We start from the raw sequence: 25,150 nt of genomic DNA, 5'->3' as shown, positions 1-25,150 counted from the left end.
TCCTGAAATAACCCAGAAAGCTTGTTAGAAAAGGGAAAGAAAAAAGTGCGGGAAGTTGTGGATGGGGAGCATCCTTGGAGACAAGGTACTTTTCTGTGCTGGACCACTTTAGGAGAAGGAGCCAGAAGCAAACCTGGAACAGCTGAAGGCAGTAAAGGCCAGGAACTGGGACAGGGAGCTGAGCACACAGACCTAAATCTGGGCAGAGCAGGAATTACAGACAGGACTGTCCAGATCTGCAGAGATTTCTGTCTGCTACGTGGGATGGGATGTGCTGACAGCCTGTACCCTGGATGTTTAACACCAGCCTGGCCAAAAGAAGAGGGAATATCCCACATCCATGTCTTGTCTTTGCTGGATGTGTGCAGCTGCCACTCGGTGGCAGCCTGCAAACACCTCGTGTCACACAGACGAGCACCTTGGTGCAGGTGCTGGGGTTGCAGCTCAGTCCTCACACTCCTGCACCCACAGAAACACTCTGACATTCACACAGCTCATGCCATGATGTGCTGCTGTGCAGCTCCAGCATCCCTCCTGCTCCCAGAGCTTTCCACACCCTGGCCTCAGGCTCTCAGGAGCCAAATCCTGCTTTGTGAGGAAGCAGAGAGACGCAGGGATGTGAGGTGAGGATGGGAGGGAGAGGTGCAGGTGGAGGAGCTGTGGGATACTCACCATTCTCTGTGATGATCTGGGGCACCTCCTTGGCAGCTGGAGAGATGCACTGGATCTGGCTGCCCACCACCAACCCATCCATCTCCGAGAGGTCCTCGAAGGTGCAGTTGACTCCTGCTGACAGCTCGGGGACGTTGTAGGTCTCCAAGACCAGCTGCAAGCAAAGACAGAGGGAGAGAGGGGAAAACAGGAAAAAGAGAGAAGAGAGAACACTCAGCCAAACAACAGAGCTGGACCAGCAGGAGAGAATTACACTGGAGAGGTCGGACAAAGAGCCTCTTGCTAGAGAGAGCATCCTCCTTCAGCAGAAAGCAGCGACTCGGGAGAGGGACGAGTGAGGAGGGGAGGGCACGAGATGCTGATGCTGACACAGGTGGCAGGTGGCTGTGCAGGGACACCTGTCCCAGTGCTGGCTGGGTCAGTGCAGGGGAGGGAGTGCTCGCTGTCTGTCATGCAGGTGTCAGGTTAGGCGGGGAGTCTTTGGAGCCAGCCGTGGGTTCCAGGGCTGTGGTGGCCCCCAGGGCCCGCGGTTTCTGAGGAAGGTGACTGCTACTCACAAGAGGCACTCTGCAGACTCCAGAGAAACTGGAGCGCTCCAGTCTAACTCTCTACGGCCTGCTCTGCCAGCACCAGCAGGGGGCAGCACTCTGTCCCCACGTTCCTGTGTGAGGAGAGTCTAGTTACAGCCTTCAGTCCACCACAAAAAATCCCTGTCTCTACAGGCACAGAAGCCTCTCCTGCCCATCCCACCGAAGAACCAGCTAGCTCCTCGTGCTATCCTGGGGTTCCATATGTTAAAAGAAGCCATGAAGGAGGAATTGCCTGTGCTTTTAGAGTTCACAGCACCCTCTGGGCACGTGGTCATGGGAAAAGGAATTTCAGCGCTGATTTCCACCATGTCCATGCTTTGGAGAACAGTTGTGCTGCCAACCTCCCAGACCAACAAAAGTCCTGCCCCATGGCTCTCCATCGTTGAGGGTCCTGCTCTACTCACCAGGTCATGCCTGCACACAGAGGGGCACCCCAGGGGACCCCTAGCACCTGGTAATTGGTGTAAATTCAGTTACCAAACACTGGAGCCAACCACTCAGCACAGGCACAAATGCAGAGGCTCACCATACTTGCCTCCTCCACGAGCTGGCTGAGGCCCCCTCTGAGGTGACAGCCACTGAAAGGGGACACAGGTGCATGCTGAGGTGTTGTTTCTACCAGCACAAAGAGCAGGGGTCAGTCCAGGTGACAAAGCAGGACAAGAAGAGAACGTGACATAGCGCTCAGTGCTCCCACGCATTCTTTTCCTCACTTAGGGAAAGGCTGGAGCTGTTTCTCCACACCAAGCACCAGCAGGGAGAGAGGTTGAGCAGACAGGCCTTTGCCCTGGCTGCCATTAAGCCTTTGTGAGAGTAGGATTGTGTTTGGGCCATGGGAATGGCAATGGGAAAGGTGATTTTTTTGTCTCGGATGGGGAGTAGAAAAAGGCTTTGGTTATTTGGGTGGATTTGGCACTGAGGCTGAACCCATTCTCCCTGCTAGCAATGGAGAAGGGGAATCTGTTCTCCTTAACAAATCTCCCTCTGGGCATGGATGATGCAGGAGGAAGTTGTGCCATGCAGAAGATGACACTGGTGGGCAGAGCAGTGCTTGGCCGCAAACACCATGAGCCAGTGCACGCCTGGAGCAGACAAGAAGTCCCACATCCCACATTCCTGGGAAAGCAGGGAAAGCATGGAGCCATCCCCCAGCAAGCAGCTCTTCTCAGAGAGCCCAGAGCAGCAGCCCTGGGCTGAAACAGACTCAGGTAAAATTTTCCAAGACCCTGTTAGTGCCCAAAATGTTAAAGCTTGGGTGACCCCACAAACACCTGCTCTGCCTCCATGGGCAAGAACTCACTGTCACTGACCCTTTACCAGAACTCAAGTGAGATTTGCTAAGGACACTGTCAACCCTCTGTTTGTTCCCCTCCTGGTTTGTCTCTGTGGTGACTGGATGAGCTGGGTCACCACTTTAGCTGGGACTGGGCTGAGACTCCCCTCAAAATGCCCATGCAGATTGTTGGGTAACAGATGATGGCAGCTTCTGATCCCAGCAGCTCTGGGCTGACTCACCCTGGGAGTAACCCAGAGGTAAAGGTCTCTTATTCTGTTATCATTTGCAGTCACCCTGAGCCAGCCAGTCCCCCAGGATTTATTCCAGCATGAAAGAATTCAACAGCTACTGAGAGAATACAGAAAAGAAACCTTGAACTCCCAGAAGAACAAAGAACTTAAGATGTCTCAGATCAGTTTTGTTTGAAGCCTGGGGAAAGTAAAGTCACAGCAAAGTTAAGAGGCTGAAACAAAGCAGCAATGATTGGACACAGAGGCTTTGAAAGGCTGATTTCATTATCCCTGGAGAAATCCAAACCTGTCACCTGGAAGGTGTCTGGCAGCCACAACCTGAGCAGTTCCATTTAGGCCTGTCGGGTGTGGGGCTAATGACCAGCTTGTCTAGAGATGGAGCTTTTAGGGCCTGGGTTACCAACTTAATTGCAGCCCAAATTAGCATGGTCAAAAAGACAGAGCACAGGTAGCACAGGTAGTCTGAGAGAAATGGGTGTCTGCCTCCTTCTTGGAGCATGCTGGGACCTCACCACATCTGGTACTGCTGCCATGAATCAGGAGAGAAACCACAAACTGGTTAGATCTTCAGCAGAGGTTTCCTGCCTCAAGCCCAGGAATGATCAGGACCATCTGCTGCTCTGCCAGCACTCACTGTGTGGTTTCCTTGGCTACTGACTCAGTAGCTGGAGGCCAGAAAGGTTAAACCTTGTGCTGTGGAAGGTCACAAGAGACAGCAGGAACCCTGGAAGCCTTGGGTTCCTTTGCACAGCATCCTGACTCTCTGCTCTGCATGCCCAGTGCTGGAGCAGCATGGAGTTCCTGGGGGCTTAAAAGGAGATATTTCCATCCAAGGTGATGGGAACTTGGAGCTCACTGAAATATTTCACATTATCCTTCACTTGGCTTTCTTCTAGGATGCAATTCCTAACCATAAAAATGTCCCTTGGCTAAAGTTATTAATGAATTCCTCTCCCAGGGCAGCACCCAACGCTTGCAGGACACAGAGTCCCTTCAGACCTGCCCTCACAGACAACAAGGAAGACTCTTCCTAGTCTATTTCTAGACTTTTAGACAGGGGATAACCAATGCCAAAACATCCTCCTGTGGCAGATCTTTCCCTGTGCCGGGAACATTGTTGGGGAAGTTAATGGGGTCTGGAGAACCTCTTGCTGCCAGTCCTTCCCACTGGTGCTGAATCCCCGGATCTGTCACACTGCACGGGCAGGTCGAACCTGAGGAGAGGGGCAGGGATTGGCATTCCTCACCAGAACGTTGTACTGGGAGACAGAGATGTTGTTGGGATGCACGGTGAGGCGGACGCACTGCTTCATCTCCGAGGCGAATCTCCGCGGCTCGCTGGAGCGCTCGCACCGCTCCTTCCTCGTGCAGCTGGGAAAACAGGAACAGACGGGGACAGAGTGAGCACAGAGCCAGGCTGGCGGGGTGGGGACAGCTCTGGGATGTGGGAGCAGCAATTATTGTGAACAGAAAGTCAGCTGTGTGCTCTTTGGGACGGCACAAGTAGAAAACCACACTCGTGCTCTGGCGCGCTCCGGCTCATGAAATCATGGAGAATAGCCTGAGCTGGAAGTGATCCACAAGGATCATCAAGTCCAGCTCCCAGCCCTGCACAGGACATTCCCAAGAGCCCCACCACGTGCCTGAGAGCATTAACTCTGGTGCCAGCAGCTGTGGGATCGCTCAAGCAGGCCGGGGGGGGTTGCAAGGAACCTGCAAGAGGAGGGAGGGTGATGTGTGAAAGGCCCATCCCAGCCACAGAGATTCTGTCTCTCCACTCACACAGCAGGTTTGGCACAGCCTTCCTTTGGCCAAACCCCCAGCCCTTAAAACTCTCCTGTCCATGGGCTTTGGGAGACCTCAGGCAGGGTTGTCCTCACAGAGAAGTTGTGCGCAGCCCATGTTTTTTGTCCCTCCTGAGAATGCTGCAACTCTGTGGTGCCTCTGGGTTGCTGGTACCTCACCGCTGGGATGGGGCCAATCCCCCCAGGAAGCTGTCCATGCAGACTGAGGAGGTTTTGCACATGGCTTGAAAATGCCTGACTAGAAGTGCTAAGGGTTGAATCTTAAAAATGCAGGTGTTCCCAATAAGTGGCATTTCAGTGAAAGTTGTGGGTGCACACACAAGCCCACAAAATTCACACCGCCCACTAACTGGTGAGGTTTTCGGTGCCGTCACTACCCCTCATGTCACCTACGTGGTGGAAACACAACCCAGAAAGGTGGATTGGCAGCTGTTTGCCCCGTTTCCACCCAGATTTGCACTTGTTTAACATAAACCACATCTGTATTTCGCTCCACATGCGCTGCCAAGGCCATTGCTTCAAGGAAGGTGTCTGCCTGGAAATCCACAGGGTTAATCCAAAAGGACAGCTCCGGCTGCATGCCAATTACCTTCTGCCATTAAGTTAATGTTATGGACTTGCACAGGGTGTCTTCAATGGATTTTGTTATTAGCAGTGCTATTACCCCCCATTAAAACCAGCTATAAAGACTAAGTGTGGATGTTAAATTATTCACCTGCTCCCAGACTTCAGAGGCTCACTTGTGAGAGAGCCTGGGGGCTGCTGGAGCTCCAAGATCACCCCTCAGCATCCCTACTCCTCAGAGCAGAGGCTGCACCCTTGTGCGTGGGAATTTGCAGATGAGGATCCATGGAAACACATGCCAAAAACCTTAATATATGGTTAATCCTAATGTTACAAAGCTTGGGGCAGTCTAAAACTTTAGGGCTTGACTTTTCTCTAGCGACTGACTCCAGATAAAACAAAAACTCCAAACTCCAATTTCTCCATCTTTCTGGCAGAGGAAAGTTTTGTATTTCCAGAGGCAGGATCCCTAAAGGGAGATTTTGGCCATTCTCCACACACTTTGCAGATGTGAGAGAGCAAAAGCAGCACTGCAGCTCCTGCTCTCCATTCCCCAGGAGCCCTCATCCCATTAAATCTCCTCTGGCACTGCCACGTGCTGGATCAGGAATTTTAAGCGGGCACTCTCCAGAGGTTTGGACCAATAGCCCGTTAAATACCCCCAAAACTGTAAGTCCCCTATGGTGGCACGAAAGCCAAAAGGCAAAATGCTGCCCTGAGATTTTTCCAAGCGCTTCCATAAAACAAAGAGCCACAGCAATCCCATTAAACCTCCACGGGGTGTGGGAACTCCTCTCCTGGGAATAGCTTGGAAGGGAAACATTTTTGGGCTCAGAATCAAAACACAAGTGCCCAAATTCTTCACGATGTTCTGTTACCTCCCATTGATTTCCTTCAGCTGCAGCACAACAGAAATATCTGGATTTTCTAAAATTAAACGGGTGGATACCCAGGCTCAGTTCAAATCTGTGGATATGGATTGAGCACCCAGGAACGTGGTTTGTGCTCCCAATCCCAGCACTCAGCAGGAATATAATAATCCACCTCTTACCTTGCTGTTTACACGTCATACACATTTAAAACGTGTAACTTTTCAGACCAAAACCTCGCTCTACATTGGATTGATGTGCCTTGCAGCCTTAATATCTGCCACAAGGTGAAAATAACGTCATCCAAATAATGAATTTATGAAAAACCAAACCGAGCTAAGCCTGGGTTTAATATAATGTTAAGGCTGCTGTGTCAGGGTCTGAGGAATTAGGAACTGCCAGACTGAAAGCAGCTTCTGTACCTCCAAATCTGCTCCCTGCACTCACACGCTGCAAGCTGGACTTTAATTATAGGATCACAGGTTATTATTCCTTTTTTCCACGGTGACCTCAATTCTGCCACTTCCTAATTTTGACTTTGACTGTCTGACTTTTTCAATGCAATTCCTCAGTCAGAAAAGCCCTAAATACCTGTGCTTGGTACTTGAGTCTGATGGTGGGGGAGTTCTGCTGAGCTGGACCACACCAAGCTGGGCTCTGGGTCAGGGTTCAGGCTCTGGAGTCAACATCACAGCAGCAAAATTCACCCCAGGTGAGTGACCACAGCTGCTTCAGGAATCAAACCTAAAGGGATGGAGCCACCTGCCAGTAGGTTTGGCAGGTTTGTGCATGCAGGAAGGAATGATGGGGGCTCTCCTCCAGAGCCTTTTGCCTGTGGTTTCCCCCATCTCCTCTCCCATGACCACCTTATCCAGCCTGAGCTGGAGCATCCTGTGGGTGCACACATCACCCAAGGTGTCTGCCCAGCACCTGCAACTGAGGTGCCCCAGAGGCAAAACATTGTGGGTTTTTCTGTGATGGATTACCCTGAAGGAAGGGAGATTTAGGTTGGATATTATGAAGAAATTCTTTACTCAGAGGGTGGTGAGGCCCTGGCACAGGATGCCCAGAGAAGCTGTGGCTGCCCCTGGATCCCTGGAAGTGTCCAAGGCCAGGTTGGACAGGCCTTGGAGCAGCCTGGGATAGTGGAAGTTGTCCCTGCCCATGGCAGGGGTGGAGCTGGGTGGTCTTTAAGGTCTCTTCCAACCCAAACCCTTCTGTGATCCTACAATCCAGGTGAGCAGAAAAAGATACCTGACATAAAGAAACCTTCTCCCTCCAGCCTTCCTCTGCACTGCCAGAAACATTCTGCCCTCTCCAAAGAGAGGGAGAAACAGCAGGGAAAATTGTTCCAACATGTGCAGAGGAAAGTGTTTCCCTCCAGCATCAGTCTCAAACCATTGGGTGGTGGAGACTGAGACACAGAAACAAAAGTGACAAAGGATCTGGGCCACAGAAGGCATCTGCCCAGAGGGGACATTGCAGCCCCAAAAATAAGTTCAGCAAACTGTAAATAAAGGTAACTAGGACTTTTAATAAATTAGTACTTCCAGACACAAGTTCCTGCCTCATAAGAGTGGTTGCCTGGAAGGCAGCTGCCAGACTGAGAGAAGAATAGTGAAATATCTCAACCTCAACTCATCATTTCTGTTGTCTCTGGTGAGACTCAGCGTCTACCTTGGGCCCTGGGAGCTCCTGTGACTCTCACCTGGTGTGTTTATTATGGTTTATAGAGGAAAAAACCAAAACCTTTTACTGCCAAATTTGCTTTAATAAAAGATCTGCACCTCCAACATTCTGAGTGTGTCCATATGCCGAGATCACTTCCCGCTGCCACATTCCCTAATTCCCTGCTAGTCAAGCTGTAATTAGTTGATGTGCAGCTCCCACCCAGTGGCACCACATTCCACTTCAGGCACCTAAAAGAGCATCTCCCACCCCTGAATTTGTTTTGATTGTGGTGCAGACCCGTCACTTCTCTGGATGTCGTTAACAGCAGCTGCTCTTTCATTATCAGCCGTGTCTTTAACAACTCCAACTGTCCTGCTTTGTCCAAAACCATTATCACAAACACTGTGGAGCTGCTCCCACCACTGAACCATGAGGAATGTTATTTCCTCCCCATCTCCCATTAAGAATAAACACTGCTGGTGCTCACCCTCTGCTCACCAGCCACCAACCAATTATTTTAATAATGTTAAATTAATACTTTCCGCTTCTCTTGCGTCTCTCCTCCAAGAATCTCAGAGGGCTTTGCCTGCAGCTAATTAAACTTCAGGATACCTCCATGAGGTTGGAATTAGCAGGCATAGACAGGAAAGTGAGGCACAGAGAGCAGGGCAAAGCCCGGGTCTCCTGAGGATGAGGGGGAGATCCTGGTTTGGGACACAGGAGATCGTGGTTAAATCCCTAAATCAGGGACCTAAAGCTGGGGCCACACCCTACAAACCCAGGCTGCAGAGGGGCCAGGCTGTTCCACCTCTGGAGGGATGGGAAGGGTTCTTCTGCCTTGCTGGGGCTTGGTCAAACCGAGCTCAGACTCTCAGTGAAGACACATCTCCATCATCCTGTTGTAGACAGAAAACCCCAAACCACCACCCTACACACACAAGCCTCCCCAGCCCCTCAAAAAATGACCTTTATTTTTCACCTGACTGAGCCTTGCTTGCTCATAGCTGCTGAAAAGGGAGAAGATTTGGATTCTGGTTTATTTTTTTTCCCCCATAATTTCCCAAGAAGCAGACTAAAATATCCAACTTTTTGAATGTGAGACCCAAAAAAAGTCAGTTTTCTGGCAATGGAAAAGGTCTTATCTGCAATTCTGTTAATTAATAACGAATTTCAAGACAAAAGAGTGGTGATTGGATCTGATCAGAAATTGCTACTCAGAACAGAGCATTTGGGGGTTTTTTACAAGTGGCAATTAGCACACGATGCAGTTTCTTTTTTATTCAGAGAAAAAAAAAATACCATTAAAATTTTTTTAATTCCCAGAAATAAATTCTAAAGAAATTAATCCTTTTTGGAGAAACCTCACCATTCGATGCACAGCAATTCTTTTTATTCAGGGAAAAAAAATACCATTAAAAAAAATTAATTCCCAGGAAAAAGTCCCAAATAAATGAATCCTTTTTGGAGAAGCCTCAGCCTTTGATGCACAGCAGTTTTCTTTCGACTCTGGGTGTTCAGGTGGGTTCTCAGGGAAGGAGAGGGACTTGAAAAATCTGTGTTTGATGGCAAAGCTCAGAGACAGCTCAATGGTTTGGGTCATCTCAGCAACCCCAAATGACACCTTTCCGCCACCTCCAAACAGGTAATTTGCTGGAATCACTCTTTTGCAAAAGGTTTTGACATTTCAGCTTTCCTTTTGGATTCCAAACTGTGACATTTCCCGCAGGGGATGAATCCTCTCACCCTCTGATGGAATCATTCCAGCCCCCCTTTCCTCACACCTTCCCTCCAGTGCTGAGGGTGGCAGTCAGGGCACCCCCAGTCACACCTGCAAGGAGGGGTCACCAGGCCAGGGTGGGATATTTTGGTGGGATACAGGTTTCGTGTTGGAATCCCCATTTTCATTCCCAGTCTGCTCACTCCTAAGATTTTTGTGGTGTAGGGTCACTCACACTGGGATCCTCCACTTGTGCAAGAAGGACATGTTGCCCCATCCCAACCCTCACCTCTTCCCAGTGGTGTGTTTTCAGCTTGGGCACAGTTCCCGTTCTTTTTTTCACCTCTCTTTAGTTTTTCCCCTTAAAATCCAACCTGTTCCTTTCTCTTCTCCTCAGATTATCCATCTGCCTCCCTCACCCACATCACCATCTCCAGTGGTCTCCTTTCCAGGTATGTTGGATAGATATACCCAAGATGAAAATTCAGGAGGAGGCTAGAGAAGATGTAGGGAAACTTTCAGGGAAATCTGATTTAGATCTGTTTGAAAACCCTGAGTAGCCCAGATGGTCCCACCTATCCTGGATCAAGACAGGGTAAGAGACAATGATTCTCCGTTTCTCCCATCTCTTCATCTCCAAGGGAAAATCTGAGAATTCCCAGCTCAGCCAGAGCCCAAGGCAAGGCAGGCTGTACCTGCAGGGACCTGGCAAGAGTAAAACTGTACAAACTGAAAACAAAAAATCAAACAAATTTGGAATCTGAAATCTAACAGGGGGTGCAGGCATGGCCCAGCAGCAGCTCTCCTTGTTCCTGAGGGGAAGGGTGACTTGTGGATGTCCCATCCCTGGCAGTGTCCAAGGCCAGGTTGGATGGGGCTTGGAGGACCCTGGGACAGTGGGATCTGTCCCTGCCCATGGCAGGGGGTGGCACTGGATGGGCTTTAAGGTCCCTTCCAACCCGAATCATTCTGGGATTCTGCAATTCCTACAAAATGAAATAACAGAAATAGTGGCTGTTTGTCAAATCCTTGCTCTTGTAGCAAACCAGAATTTTTGTCCTGGGCAAAGCTGGAGCAGGCGCAGAGCCTGGGAGGTGACGGGGACATTTCTGGCATCGCTGCAGCCCTCGGGTTTCCCTCTCTCTCCACAAAGCCCCAGCTTCTGGCAGAGGGTCACGGGCTGATATCCCACAGGATCCTCAGACCACCCTCTCAGCATCACCCAGGAGCCCCTGTCCTCCCTCCGCGGGAGGGAACGTGTTCGCTTGAACAACAGGCAGGTCTGAGACGCCTTTTGGAAGGTGATCAGCAGAGGGAGCTCGGCGGAAGCCAAGTGCAAACCCTCCGAGTGGCATTTTCAGCCACGACTGGGGACAGGAATCTGGGAAAGGGACTGCAGGACAGAGATGCTTGGCTCCGGGAGGCTCTGGAGATACGAGTTCTCTGCCTCAGTCTCAAGAGTCTGGTCCCTCTTTCACGATGCGATGCAGTGACAGCTTCGTTCCTTACTGAGGAAAAGTTTTTATGATTTCCCAGTCAGAAAGAAGGGTGAGACAAGAACAGAGTAATTAAAGGCATCTGGGGATGGATCTAGAGGTTTGTTTTAGCCCAAGTCTGACCATCGCGCAGAGCCAGCTTTGTGTCCCTGGAGGTGTCTTTATCACCGCGGGGAGCAAGGCTGGGGAAGGAGGGAGCAGATGAAATTTGCCTTTCCCTCTGCTGGAGCCAAAGCAATTTTCTGGTTGGAGCCAGGAAAAGGGAGAACATTCAGTCCCACTCGCATGTAAAGTTTAAGGTCAGTTTTAGCAATGTTTTGACATTTCCAGGTTCCCTCGGGGTCCTGAGAACAGGAATGCCATAAATGTCGAGACGCAGACATAATTGACCTTAAACTTTACATGGCCATGTGGTGAATACCCCACTCCCTCCCTGCCCTCTCCATTTGGCCTCGAGGCTGCCCAGGGCATGGCTGGAATTTAGTTCTTCCTGGCATCAAGGAGTTAAATTTTACTAACTGCCCAGAATATTCCATTTTGGACAGAAAGGTGCTCCAGGAAAAGTGACAAATTTGAGCTGGGATAATGCACAGGATTACTCCTGGGAAGCCTGTCCTGGTAGTGAGGAGTTTTCTCAACAAGTTCATGTGTATCTGAGGAAGGCGTTGGATCCTTCCTTTCATCTTTGGCTCTAACCACAAACAGGCTCAACTCCCCAAAAACTGCTGTTCGGGCATCAAAAATGAGCTGGACAAAAAGGGGAAAAGCCACTGGGGGACATAGAAGCTGTGGGGTTTTTAATGGATGGTATTTGGGGACCAAGAGGTCTCTGCATTTTTCCAAAGAGACTTGGAAGAAGTAACTCAAAGAAGCTGAAATTCACCCTTTGGAGCTTTGCATCTCCCCAGGACAATCTTTAAGGAACCACAAGCCACAGAAAGTTTCAGACCACCATCCAAAGCTCGCCCTCACCCCTCCTCTTCTCAATGTCCGAGCGGGGCAGCCCTGGGGTTAAAGACCAGAACTCCATCCTTGTCCTTGGGCTGCAGTTTGGGGAGGGAAGCGCTGCCGTGCCAAAGCTGCCTCTTCCCACACGCCTCCTGCCCGGCACCGCTGCCCCTGTCACTTCGCCAAACGGAGTGAGGCTGCTAATTGCTCTGCCTGCTAATCTATTCTAATGCATGGTAATAGAAGCCGAGTTTCTGCCCTGATAACTCCTCCGGCTTATGCTGCAGAACCGCAATCCCCCCGCCCGCCCCTTATCTCTGTCCCCAGGTGGGCTCCTCCCTCCATCCCAGCAATTGTGTGAGCCCACCCCCGGAGCCCCACGGGGCGTGGGTGCAAGGGATTTACTCCTCCATCTCCCGCCCTACAAAGCCAAGCGCTCCACCAACAGCATCCCTCCCTCCTGCTTTGGGGGGATTTCACGCCCCTTCTCCTTTCCCCGAGCCCCCCTCCCCAAATTCCCAGAGCTGCGGATTGTCTTGGCCCTGCTAACCTTGCCTGGGGGAGGCTGGGTTGGTGCATCAAATGCAACCTGCTCCCGAGCCCCAGGGCTGAACAAAGGTTCAGAGGTGGCCCCAAGGACCACCCCAGCTCTCGCATGGCTGGGGTGCAGCCAGGGAGGAGCGATTTGAGTGTACACAGGTGTGTGCCTCTGTAGGAACATCCCTGCCGAGCACTCGGGTGGCTCGCTCGAGCCTGAGATGAACGGGAGCATTTCACATGCAAATCCCTGGAAACTTGGAGCCTTTGTCCAGTGAAGAATTAGAAATCGTTTGTGGGCACGGGGGGAGCAGGGTGTGGGAATGAGGGAGGGAGTCTGTGGAAGGTGGTGTTGAAATCCGCTCCTCAGCTGGCTGTTAGGGACAGGCAGAGTTCCTCCGTGAATCATGGAAAGGCTCAGGTTGGAAGGGACATTAAAGATCAGCCAATCCAACCCCTGCCATGGGCAGGGACACCTTCCACTATCCCAGGTTGCTCCAAGCCTCACCCAACCTTGGACAATTCCAGGGATGGGACAGCTGCAGCTTCTCTGGGCATCCTGTGCCAGGGCCTCCCCAACCTCACAGCCAAGAATTCCTTCCTAAAATCCAATCCTAAATCATTCCCTGATGTAGAAGCAGCCTGAAAACAGCCAGCACCAGTGTTTGACATCTGGGAGGATGGGGATCTCCTGCCTCCATCCACTTACGCTTTCCAACCTCCTGCAAGGGTCAAAGACACAAGGAAAGGACATCCCTGAAGCTGCAGGGTCTCTGCTTTGCTGCCCCTTCAATCACAGCCCTCCAGGTCCTTTTGCTGCCAAGCTTCCCAGGCACAACATGAGCCCAGTAGCTCAAAGCAGGAGGAGAATCTCAGAGCACAAAAATCACAAGCAGGAGGCAGAACCTGAGCCAAGGGCATGAGAACTGCACTCAGTCCACGGCACTGAGGTGGTCCACAAGAAAGGAATCACAGGAATCTGCCTGGAATCTGTCTTTTGCCATCTGCCCATGAAAGGCTGAGCTTCAAATGAAGACGGAAAAACCCCTGAAGGCTCAGCTGAAGGCTACCTGAGTAATACAAGCTCCTGTCTCTGAGGAGGCAGCAAAATAACTTTTCCCTCACTGAATTCGCTTAGAATCATTTTAAAGAAAATTAAAAGAAGAAGAAAGCGAGAAAAAGGGAACGAGGTTGCTAGATAAGGCAAGTAATTAATGAACAAAATTACTTTTCCCAGAGAGCATCCTATCATGGTGCTTCCTATTCATGCTAATAATATTTGTGAGTGTCTTCCCCAGAATCTGGGTAGATAACACCTACACTCTGCCGTGCTCCTACATGCTCTCCTCTGCAAGGGCTGATGCAAATAATCCATTCAAAGGGGCTGAAGTTCTGTGTTCATGGCCTGATTCAGAACATCATCCCTGAATTCTCCATGGGAGCTTCTCTCGAGTAGCTTCAAGGAAATTATTCTGGTGTTTTCCCTGTCACTGGGGTCCGAATGCCAAATATCTGTTGGTGAAGATGATGGGAGGTGCCCTTGCCTTCAGAAAGGTAAAATTTGGGGTGTGCTGCTCAGAAATTGGGGCTGATCAGTGGTCCTGAGGTTCCTCAGGCATCACTGCCAAGATTGCTGTGAGACCTGGAAGTCCTGTGGAAAGGGTGGGAGGGTTTGGTGCCACTTCAGCCTCATCCCTTAAAAGGCAAACGAGGATCTGTGTTCAAGGAGGCTTTCCAGGAGGTCAGGGAGCCATGGGAACTGTGCTGTGAGGAGTCCCCACTTACACAGACACTGAATCCCTGCCAGGCCCAGCCAGCACCTCATTTAACTGCTTTTTGCTGTCAGCATCTGCTGTCCTGCCTTGGGGGAGCACAGCAAGAAGAGAGAAGACATTCCCACAGGATAGACTGATCAGGCCTGAACACTTTTCGTCCAAATCCCCCACCCCTGGAAACCCCTTGAGCAGTTTTACCCAGAAAGGTGCAGGGCAGTGGGGATCCCACAGAGTTTCTAAAACCAAACTCTCCCAACCCACTGCTCCTTTTGACCTTCACCAATATCTCTATTTTCACACCACTGATAAGATCCTTTCCTCCTCCTTTCCATCCATCCATCCATCCATCCATCCATCCATCCATCCATCCATCCCTCCCTCCCTCCCTCCATCCCTCTGCCCGTGTCCCCCAGTAGCAGAGCCAACAGTGACAGGTGCTGTAACTGGAATTTGCTCCTGGCAGAGACAATTCCTCCCTCCAGGCCCAAACTTTTCTTCAGGAGCACAATTAGCAGCCAGACAAAATGCAGGATAGCACAGAGAGAGTTACCTCGAGTCCCCATTACCCCACACACCTGGCGAGGGAGTCTCCAGCAGCTCTGTGGCTCTGGTGGAGAGAATTCAGCCTCACTGGGGAAAAATAAGCCAAGGAACCTCGCAGCCCAGGCTTGGCTTTCCCTGTGAGGTGTGAAATCAGTAGGATGGGGTTTGCTGCCTGAACAAGGTGTCCGTGCAGCTCCACCAACACCACTCAGACCATGCCTGAAGCTCGGGATCCATCCCTAAGCAATTTGTTTCCTCAGAGCAAGGAAAAAGCTTGGGCTGAGCTGGGCTGAGCTGAATGCACAGCCTTCGACAGGTGAATGGTCTCAGGAATCAGAAATAAAGGAGAAGCTGTGTTTCCATGGCAGTTTCCAGACCCTCACATGACCAATGCACAGGTTTGGATGAGAGCTGGAGCTGCCCAGCTACTGAAATCAGCATTTCACCCCAACTCTGACAAAAACAACAATAAAAATTCTGACCTGCACAGCTCAGCTCCTTCTAGGACGGGGAATTTGGGGGACAGAATAACAAGAGCAAAAGTAGAGCAAGAAGGATTTTAATTTTAGTCTCACTGCCTTTCCCTGCCCAAGCTTGTTCCAAACAAAAAGTGAGGGAACAAGCTGAGTTTCTCTCTTCCTAAGCCTCCTCTCAAGCTGGATCTGCAGGGAGGTTTGGAGCGGAGGGAGGATGCATCCAGAGCTAAGCCATAAGAAATGGGAGGACCGGGACTTCAAACACCCTAAAAACGATCCTGGCGTCATCCCTCTGGTAATTTAAACATACAGGCAAGGGGAAGAATTATTATTATTATTATTGTTGTTGTTGTTGTTATTATTATTATTAATTTATTGTTATTTTATTTTATTTTTATTTTTATTTTATTTAATTTTTTATTATTTTTATTTTATTTTTATTTTATTATTATTATTTTAGGGATTATTCTCCTAAAACAGTCGGGTCTGGCACACCCCACCTCGCACTGTGAGGCTCTGGGAAGCACTCCGTGACCTGAGGCTACACCAGGAATCCCAGCTCACGCTCCAGCTGCAAGGAAAACGCTGTCAACAGGTGATGTATGGACTTCCCCTCATCCGTGCATGGCTGGAAGGGGTGGGTTAAGCACTGAGAAATCGCCCTGGTGCTGTGGATGACCTCCAGCAGGCTGGGCTGTCGGATGCACGGTGATGGAGCCATCCATTACACATTCCAGGTGTCCATCTCCCGGGCTCATTTCCCAGCTCCCTCCCCTTTTAAAGCACGGAATTTCTGGACACAGCTTGCATGGGGCTGCTCTCTGGGGATGTCTGGGAATGCTGGGTGAGCCTGGTGGGACAGCCAGGCTGCACTGGGGGATGTGATGGGAATGACCACGGGATGAGGTTATTCCTTCTGGCTGTGGCCAGAAGCGCTACAAGAGCGGCTGTGACAGCAGGGATCCAGTGTGGGTAGGTGGTTGGAAAAGGCTGGGAATGCTGAAGGAGGTAGGAATGTGCAGGTTAGGGTTAGGGTAGGATGTTGTCCCTCATCCACCTATATGAGATACCTTCTTCCAACATGATAATTTGCAATGGACAGGAGTCCAACTACGCACTTGAAGGGCAAAAATGTCCTGCTTGAAGTCCCTCAGGATCAACATCTAATCCAGAATCCTGGATTCAAGCTGTCTTATGGGTTGGTGACAGAACTCAGGTTTTTAGTTGCACCTCCCAGTTTTTAGTCTCTCCTTCCAGGTAATAAGTGATAGGACAAGAAGAAATGGCTTCAAGATGCACCAGGGGAGGTTCAGGTTGGATATTAGGAAAAGTTTCTTCATGGAAAGAGTGGTTAAGCACTGGAACAGGCTTCCCAAGAAAGTGGTGGAGTCACCATCCTTGGAAATGTTCAAAAAATGAGCGGACATGGCACTTGGCTCTATGGTTTAGTGGGCAGGGGGATATTGGGTCAAAGTTTTGATTTGATGATCTTTGAGGTCTTCCCAGCACAGTGATTTTGTGATTCTGTGATGTCCCAGCACTGGAGAAGGCTTTCCTCTCACACTGCAGAACTGTCCTTGGTAGATTGGCAGATCCAGGAGACAAAGGGTGCTCGGTGCAGGCTCTGCCCCATCCCTGCCCCTTCCCCTTCTCCTGCTATCCATCCCTCCAGCCCGGGGTGTTCAGTGTCACTGGAATCAGGTGCTGTGCAGGAGGTGAAGGTGTTATTATTCAAGCCACTGGTTCCAATGAGATTATCCAGCCTAATGGAGCAGCTTGCCTGGACCTCGTCTAAGCCTGGATTTTCACTGTCAGAGGATCCCCAGTCAAGTGGAAAATTAGAAGGAGAAGGGAAGAGGGGGTTGTGGAGGGGAAAAGGGAGGGGATGATTAAGTCCTCCAGAAATTAATTCATAACCAGAGAAATGGAAATAATAACTCCCCAAGCCGATGGACAATCCCCAGCAAACACATTTCAATTTGGAAGCCGGCTCTGCTGCTGGTGCATCGTTTCCCCTCTGGCTCCTGCTGCTTCTTTGATTTAATTTTCCACCCAAGGTGTTGACTTTGTCCTGGGATTGTGGCTCCTGCCAAGGCTCAAGCGGCTCAGAGCCCCCTCACTACCCCTGGCTGCCCAACCTGCAATGCCTGGTGTTGGGTAGGCCCAGCAGGGAGCTGGCTCAAAGGGAAAGACCTCATTTTTTTAGTTCTCTTTGGGTTTGGTTGGGCTTTTTACTTTTTTTCCACACAGGAATGGATCCCACTATCCAACAGGTTCAGGAGCTCTTGTGCAAAGCACACTAAGGCTTGGTGGAGCTCACAGACAGCAACAGCCTGTTCCACCCTTACAGCAAAATGTCCCTCTGGTGGACTGTGATCCCACACACTGTCCAAGGGCAGGACAGGACCTGGTCAAAGCCTCTGGATGGTCAAAGCCTCTGGGCTGTCAAAGCTGTTGGGTGAAGCAGCTTCTAAGCACAGTTGGATTTTTAATTCACAGCCAGCACAGCTTTATTGAATAGCAGTGATATTTACAGCACGTTTGTCCCCCGTTGTCAGAGATATCACAGAACAGGTTCACAAATGGTTTCTTATTACCTGACTTCCCAAAATCACACCTTCAGCCATGGAAAGCCAGATCTCTTTCCCAAAATCTGTGTGGACCTCAGAAATGGCAGAATAACAGTGCAGAGCTTTTGGCCACAACCTGGTCTAGTGAGAGGTGTCCCTGCCCATGGCACAGGGTAGGAGCTGGATGATATTTAAGGTCCCTCCCAACCCAAACCATTCTAGGATTTTATGAGTCTATGCCAGGACTGTGGGTTCAACTGAATATCCACATGGAATTGGGACATCAGACTGAGCCAGGGACAGAGGATCTCCAGCTGACCCTTCCATCTCAAGGGCTCCTGAGCTCAGGGACCTTCTCAGCCTGGCTGTGTTTGCACACACAGCCGCCCCGAGAAGGCCTCGAAATGGGGCTGGAGAGAGTTAAGAATTGTTTACCTGATTCCCTGGTGCAGTTCTGTGAAATGTTACTGCTTCCCAGAGGCACAAAATATAATTTTGCCTTAAAGGTTAATAGTATTCGACTCGCTGAGGGAAGAAAGGAGTGCTCAGGAAGCTCGCTCATTTGGATCCCAGCCTGCTGCACTTCAGGTGGTACCCAGGGCTCTGGTCACTGAGGGGAGCTGGCCTCTCCTGGCCAAACCCTACTCTCCCTCTCCTCCTGCTCTTTGGCAAGAAAGATCTCTTTCCAGGGATTCAGAAGTTTCTAGCACTGGATTTAAATCAAAGGCACTACTCCTGACCTCAAGCAAGAGTCAGCCCCTTACTCATGAAATGCAAGAGATATCTCTGTGCTTTGTGGGGATTTATAAACCCTGCTAATGATAAATTCTCCAAAACAGAGGGAAAAAAAGCCCAATCCTTGTGGCAGGGAGAAAGCTGAGTCCAAACATCCAGAGGCTGCCCAGGAAGAGCTGCCCTGAGCCAGCCCAGCCCTCGCTGGGTGACTGCCCCTCTCCAAGCACACCCTCAGTAGAATTTGGGGGCACAGCTGCAGGTCAGAGGATGCTGCACCCACAGCTACCAGGAGACTGGGAAGATGCTTCTGTGAGGAAGCTTAATGTGCTTTAAGCCTTTCCCAGAAGAAAAGGACACTGAAAAACAAAGCTGTTCCCAGTTTATATGTAACCACGCCAGGTGCTGCTTGTTTCCTGCAGTCACAGAGGCTTTAGCTCAGCTTCAGAGTGTCTGACCACAGAGTGTCTCATCAGGCAGAGGCTGTCTGGGTCCTTTTGGGCTGTGAGTGGCATCTCATGCTGTTTGTTGCCTCCAAAGCCTGTTCCAGGGTGGTTGTGGTGGTCCCTGGCTGGATCAGACTCTGCCTGCTCACATTCAGTCCTCCCAGGCTGCCTCTGCACCCACATCCTGAGGGATGGCAGGCTCCTGGTGGGTGTCTCCTCATATTTCCTCCCAAACACAGGTCAGCTGTGGGAACACCAGGCTGGCCTGGATGGATCCAGGATTGTGTTTAATGGCCAGTGTGAGAGTCTGAGGCTCAGAGACCTTCTGCTCCAGCCTTGCTCCTGCTCTCTGCTTCCTGCTGCCTCCCCAAGCCCTGCTCTGGGCTTGGATCACTCATGGAACAGGCTGACAGTCGCCCTTTGCCCAGTTGGGAGCCATGGACAGAAAAGCAGAACAATCACTAGGTCAAATTTAAACTGCAGGGCTCTCCCCAAGCTCCATGAGCCTCCCAACAGATCCATCACTTCCCCCAGCAGCTTGGGAGAGGATGTGAGCCACCAAAGGCAACAGCAAGTTAATCCTTGTGCTGTATAAACCAGCCAATAATATGCAGGACATTTCCTATTAACCACCACACATCCAGACAATTACTCTAATTGATTCCAATCAGGTTTTACACTGGGCTTTATCCATCAGCACAAAGCTTCACTGCCTGTTAATATCATGGGAAAAGCCATTCCTAATGGAGGCTGCCAAACTGTACAGCATCAGCATTAAGCAGCCACAAGAATTGATGAAGCAAATGCAGCCTTGGGATGGCTGAGGGTTTGCAGTCTGAATGGAAAGAGCAATGAAAAATGGGTTGGAGCATCCACACAGCACCAATAACTCTCCCCGTGTTCAGAATGGATTTTTATTCTGATGGGAAGGAGTGGAGAGATACCTGGAGATGTGTCCTGCAATCAGGATTATTACATGTGTGTGATGGTAGAGGGATGGATGGATGGATGGATGGATGGATGGATGGATGGATGGATGGATGGACTGACAGAAGATCTGGTTCATTCCCTGCTGCCTTTTAGCTGAGTCTGGAACCTTCCCCTCTGTCCATTCCAGCATAAATTCTCTTATCTTTGTGTTTGCTCTTTTTAACACCTTTGCAGCAGGCACAGCGACCAAAACAAGGATGTTGAATGTAGAGAAGAAAAGAGATCCATGAACTTTAGAGAGACTACTCAACTATGACTTTCTCAGTGCAGGGATGAGAATTATTTTTGTCCTCTACCCCTTGCCCTGATGCCAAAAAGTCTCTGTGCAGCAGAGGATAAGGTGCCTCGAGCTGTTCAACCTTGAACTGCTGCTGCCAGGAGCAGCTTAAAATCATAAAATCATAGAATATCCTGATCTGGAAGGGACCCTCAAGGATCATTGAGTCCCAAAGGAAAGTCCCCATGGGACACCCTGCAGGACCTTCCTCCAAAGGGATGAGGTAGCCAAACCATTCCAAAAACCGCATTGAACACAACCTTCCAACCCCAACAAACACAACCATAAAATCAGCCATAAAATCTCTCCACAAAGTCAGCAAATCCGTGACACAGTAGGTCCAGCCCAACAGTTCTGCCTGTGGCAGCTCCATGGGCCCCTCTTAGTTATTCACCCCAAAAATCTGAACTTGGGACCTACATCCCAAATCACTCCCTCTGCTCCGTGTGTTTTCCAGGCATCTCCTCCGGGATGTTTTCCAGCCCCCTCCTGGATGCCTTATTGATGTGCTGCTGCCTCTTCTATTAGGAAAAGTACTCCACAAGCAAATGAATGCCCGTGTCTGGGATTTCCCTGGTGGCAGTCTCAGGTGACAGGTTGTTGCCAGTTCACTACCACCAAGCCGAATCTGCAAAATCCCTATTCCACACCGGTATCCCCTCCCCTAACCTGTTAATTGTTCACCTCCAGCATGTGGATTTAGCTGTTTTGGCCATAATGATGAGATGTTCCTCAGCCTGCTGTTAAACAGGACTTTGTTCAGACTCATGGGTAGTAGATGGGGAGTTGTCCTTGCTCATCCCATGGCTGAATGGGTGCCAGTAGGGATTAAAATCTTTCCAGCACGACATCTCCTTGTATTTTCAGTTCACCAGCGCTAAGTTACCAGCACTAAACCGCCAGTAGATGTTTGTGATTACCTTTACACACTGTCCTCCCCCAACATCAGCTTTCTGGTTACTTTTTTCCCTGACTTGATCGGTTTTCCCCCATTTTTTCCTTCTTTCTTACCCAGCAGGAGAAATACCCAACACTTCCAAAGTGCTATCAATATCACAAAATACTTTTGACCAAAGCCCTGGGTTATTTTATCAGATGTTGAGGAGAAAAAGGAATGGCAAACAGCCCAGAACACTGATCAGAAAACCTGCTTCAGCTTATTAATTTAACACCTGGCATTGTCTGCCTTGTGCAGCAAGGTCCATAATATGGATTCCAAATAATTAGAGGAAGGTCAGGGGCAGGTACAGACCTTCTGCCTGCACTGAAGCAGCCAGCTCAGGCACAGCAGGTGGGAGATGCTGACCTCAGATTTATGTGGGGGCCTCATTTCTAGTCAGTGATTCCATATCTAATTAAAGCATGCGCAGCACCCATGGAGTGATTTGTTGGAGCTGCTCTGAGGAAGCATCAATTGGACCAGAACTTTGTGAGAAGCAAATCCCTATTCCCACCCAGGAATATTCCATTCTCTGGTCTCAAACAGCCCCTGAGGTACAAATTTTACTTCTTGTGTTTCTATAATAACCTTGAATTGTTCCCTCTGATTTCATGGGTGTTTAAAGGGAAGAATTAGAGATTTCTGCCCATGGCCTTGCCAAGGAGGACAGGGATGAGCTGGAATGCTCAGCCAGGCCCAGGCAGCCCTAATTCCTTCCCTAGGCCCAAGACACACAATTCAGAGGAGAAATCCTTACATCTGAGGAGGAGTGCCAGTTTTCAATGACACATATACAGACCTGGGTGGAGGCAGGAGAGAGACTCAGAGAGGTTTAAAGATATTTAATAACTTAATTCCTCTGGAGCAAGGATCGTGATGCATGCTGAGAAACACACAGGAGGAAATTCAGTGCTACCACTTGGAGGGTCTGTGGGATGCTGGGTGACTCACGTGGTCTGTGAATATTTCCATCCTGCTGCCAGGTTGGTTTTCTTTCCTTGCAGCTTCCCTCCATCCCTTCAAACACAGCTCAATCCCAGTTTGTGCTGGCTTTATAGATTCCTTTCCTTACTTTCCCCCTCAGATCTTTGGCAATCACCACATGCAAGGAAAGGGGATCCTCAGCACTGAGGAGTCAGTGTCTAGAGGTAGCTGGGAAAGAGGAGCCAGCAGAAGAAGCAGCAGCAAGTCAGATCCCTCTCTGGCACAAGAAACTTATCCTGTTAAAATAACTCTTCCTTTATTCCCAGTCTGACCAGAATAGATGCCACCAGCTCACCCCAGAGTTCCCGCTGGACACAGATCTCACAAGACATCCACATTCAGGGTTTTCTCAAATCTATGATTAAGTCTAGGTCCAGAAAGATCCATACAGTAATTCCCTGATGACTGCTTGCAGCTCAGCTCAGGGATTTCTCCACCCTCCTATCTCTCACGACCTTGTCACAATGACTGGCAGGTTAAATTTTAGACCAGCTGGTGGCTGTGACATTGACACACCTCACGCTGGAATCGTTTAGATGAGCGGATAAAGTTGTCATTCAAAAGCCATCCTTAAAGCATCCCCCATCACACACCCAAAGGAAATCCATAAATCCAGCACTTGTCCTCCCTGTATACCTAGGGGGAAGAAAAACTTTTGAGTCACCTTTTTTTTTTCAGGATGCCAAACCTGAGATCCACAGGAGGAGCATCGGTGGCCCATTGGGCCTCGAGTTTTAAATGGAAACCAGGAATCCTGATGCCTGGTCTGCAGGGAAAAGACCACTTCATAATAAACCAAGCATGACAACACTGATCCAAACTTCATCAACTGAAATCAAAGGCAGGAAAACAAAGGAGGGGATGGAGGGAGACAGGAAAAATGAGCCGGTCGAGATGAGCTGAGCACACATTTTAATGGGGATTTGGACTCCCCGCTGCTGCTGCTGAAAGGCTTCTGCAGCAATCTTGGCTTCCCCTTCCTGGATTTACTGAGCTAATCAAACACAATTCAGTGTGGACTGTAAGCCAACAAAATCCACAGCTGGTGAGAGGGAGTTTGGGAGCAGGACCACGGGGTGGATGGATGGGAGAGAAGCCCCTGCTCCAGGCAGGACAGGGAAATGGCCAAACACCACCCTGAAGAGCCAGAGCAGCCAACCCTGGAAACAGCAGAGTCAGAGCCACCTCTGAGGTGTGTTGGGCGGGGGGAAGAGCAGTTTGGCGGCTCCATGTCTGCAAAGAGCTTCCAGGCTCACCCTGGCTGGATGGGCATGGCCAAGGTGCTCACCACGTCCTACATCAGCAGCTCTGGGTCACTGCTGGGGGCTAGACTAGTAAGGACACATATCAGGGGTGTGCAAACTAATGCTGGAGAGGCTCTTGAAAATGCAGAAACCTAGAAATGGCTGCAACAGCTCAGCCCAAATATCCATAGAGCCATTCATTCATTCTCCAACTCTAAGAGAAGAAAAAAATAACAAAACAGAGATAATAAAGTGAAAATTCTCCTGGTTTAAGCACCCAGCTTCCAGCCAGCACTGGCAAGGGACTGCCTGCCCTGGAGCCTGTGCTGATGTCATTGTATTGAACAGCTCTCAATAGATCTTTCTTTCATTAATTTGTCTAATTGCTTTCCAGCCAGTTGTGTTCCTGCCCTCCATAATGTGCCTCTCAGTGCTGCACAGATGAATGATACACCATATGAAAATGTCCTTTCTTCTGTTGTTTTTAATATTCCGCTTGATAATCTCATATAAAGTTCCCCAGATCTTGTGTTATGAGAAATGGGCAGTAATCATCCCTTCTTCGCTTTCTTCATTACACTCCTGATTGTCTGGATCTATTGTGGCCCTCTCAGTCATCTCTCTTTTAGATGAAAATAGCCAAGTCACACAATCTCTTCTTGTGTACCTCTGACAATCCTGAAAAACTCTCTCTAGCACCAATTACCTTTTCTGCTTCATTCTTCACCTGTTTGTAGCTCATTTATAAGTACACCAAACACCCTCAGCAGACATTCCCATGGGACCTCCCCAGATCTTCCCTTCCTCCATCACAACCCTTTATTCATGGTCTTTATTTCCCACCTTTGAACTGGTTGCTAATCTATCAGAGGACTCATCTTCCTGTCCCATGACAGCATAGTTGAGATTCCCAGCTATGGGAGAAGTACAAATTCCTTTGTATTAACCACATCATCCCTATCACATGGACTTCCATTTATTTAAAGAACAATAATTGACTTGTGACACCCACTGCCCTCCCCCAGCATGTCATGTGCTTTTTTTATTCATCCATTCTTAATCACGGCTCAATCAAATTAATGGGGGAAAAAAAATATTCCACAGAATCATAGAATCCCAGAATGGTGTCTTGGAAGGGATCTTAAAGATGATCTAATTCCAATCCTTCTGCCGTGGTCGTCTTCCACAATCCCAGGTTGCTCCAAACCCCATCCAACCTGGCCTTGAACACTTCCAGGGATGGGGCAGACACAACCTAAATTCAAATTTCATGGTTCCAAATTCCAGCTCTTGGACCTTTCAGGAGTTTGATTTTAAACAAAAATATACATTTTCCAGCTTTCATTCTTCCATCAAGGCCAGTATAGGCAATGAGGTGTAGAGCAGATCTAATAACGTGGCAATTTCACACCAGAGTTTCCCAAGATCTTGCAGTGAACATCACTTTTATGCTGTAAAAGCATTTTTTGCTGAGCCCTCAGCAGCAGCCACTTCACACAGCTTGTGCCCTTTGGAAAGTAAACTTCCGGGGGAACCTCGTTAAATTTTAATCATTTATTTTTATGAGGTTAGCAATGTGTTTCCTATGTGGGCTGCCTGATGATTGTTTTGCAATTCACACCCCAGAGTCAGCGATCCTTTTACTCCTTTTCATTTTCTTCCATTGAGTGCAACTTCTAGTTTTAAATAATGTCTCTTGACTTTGTTGTTTAAACAGGTACTTTAATTTTTTTTCCATTCCCTTTTACTATCTTTAGGTCTTTTTTTGTAAGTCATA

General features: G+C 49.4%; 1 protein-coding gene across 4 annotated transcripts in view; it reads right to left on the bottom strand.

The window, feature by feature from the left end:
* PLXNA4 (plexin A4) overlaps positions 1-25,150 on the bottom strand; it is a 424,984-nt gene that overhangs the window by 106,255 nt on the left and 293,579 nt on the right. For 3 of the 4 annotated variants that reach the window (XM_042052316.1, XM_042052297.1, XM_042052307.1), the window contains exons 6-7: positions 4,037-4,160; positions 673-826 (exon numbers count right to left, since the gene is read on the bottom strand). In XM_042052316.1, coding sequence (XP_041908250.1) covers positions 673-826; positions 4,037-4,160 — 278 coding nt within the window. Of the gene's footprint in view, positions 1-672; positions 827-1,229; positions 1,334-4,036; positions 4,161-25,150 lie in introns of all 4 variants that reach the window. The other variant, XM_042052325.1, reaches the window with a different exon arrangement.

This window comes from Corvus kubaryi, unplaced genomic scaffold (genome assembly GCF_017639235.1).
Source record: "Corvus kubaryi isolate FWS band 111438036 unplaced genomic scaffold, C.kubaryi_AGA036_p1.0 135, whole genome shotgun sequence".
Taxonomy (NCBI): Eukaryota; Metazoa; Chordata; class Aves; order Passeriformes; family Corvidae; genus Corvus; species Corvus kubaryi.
The sequence above is the reverse complement of the archived record's forward strand: the minus strand, read 5'-3'. Positions and strand labels throughout refer to the sequence as shown.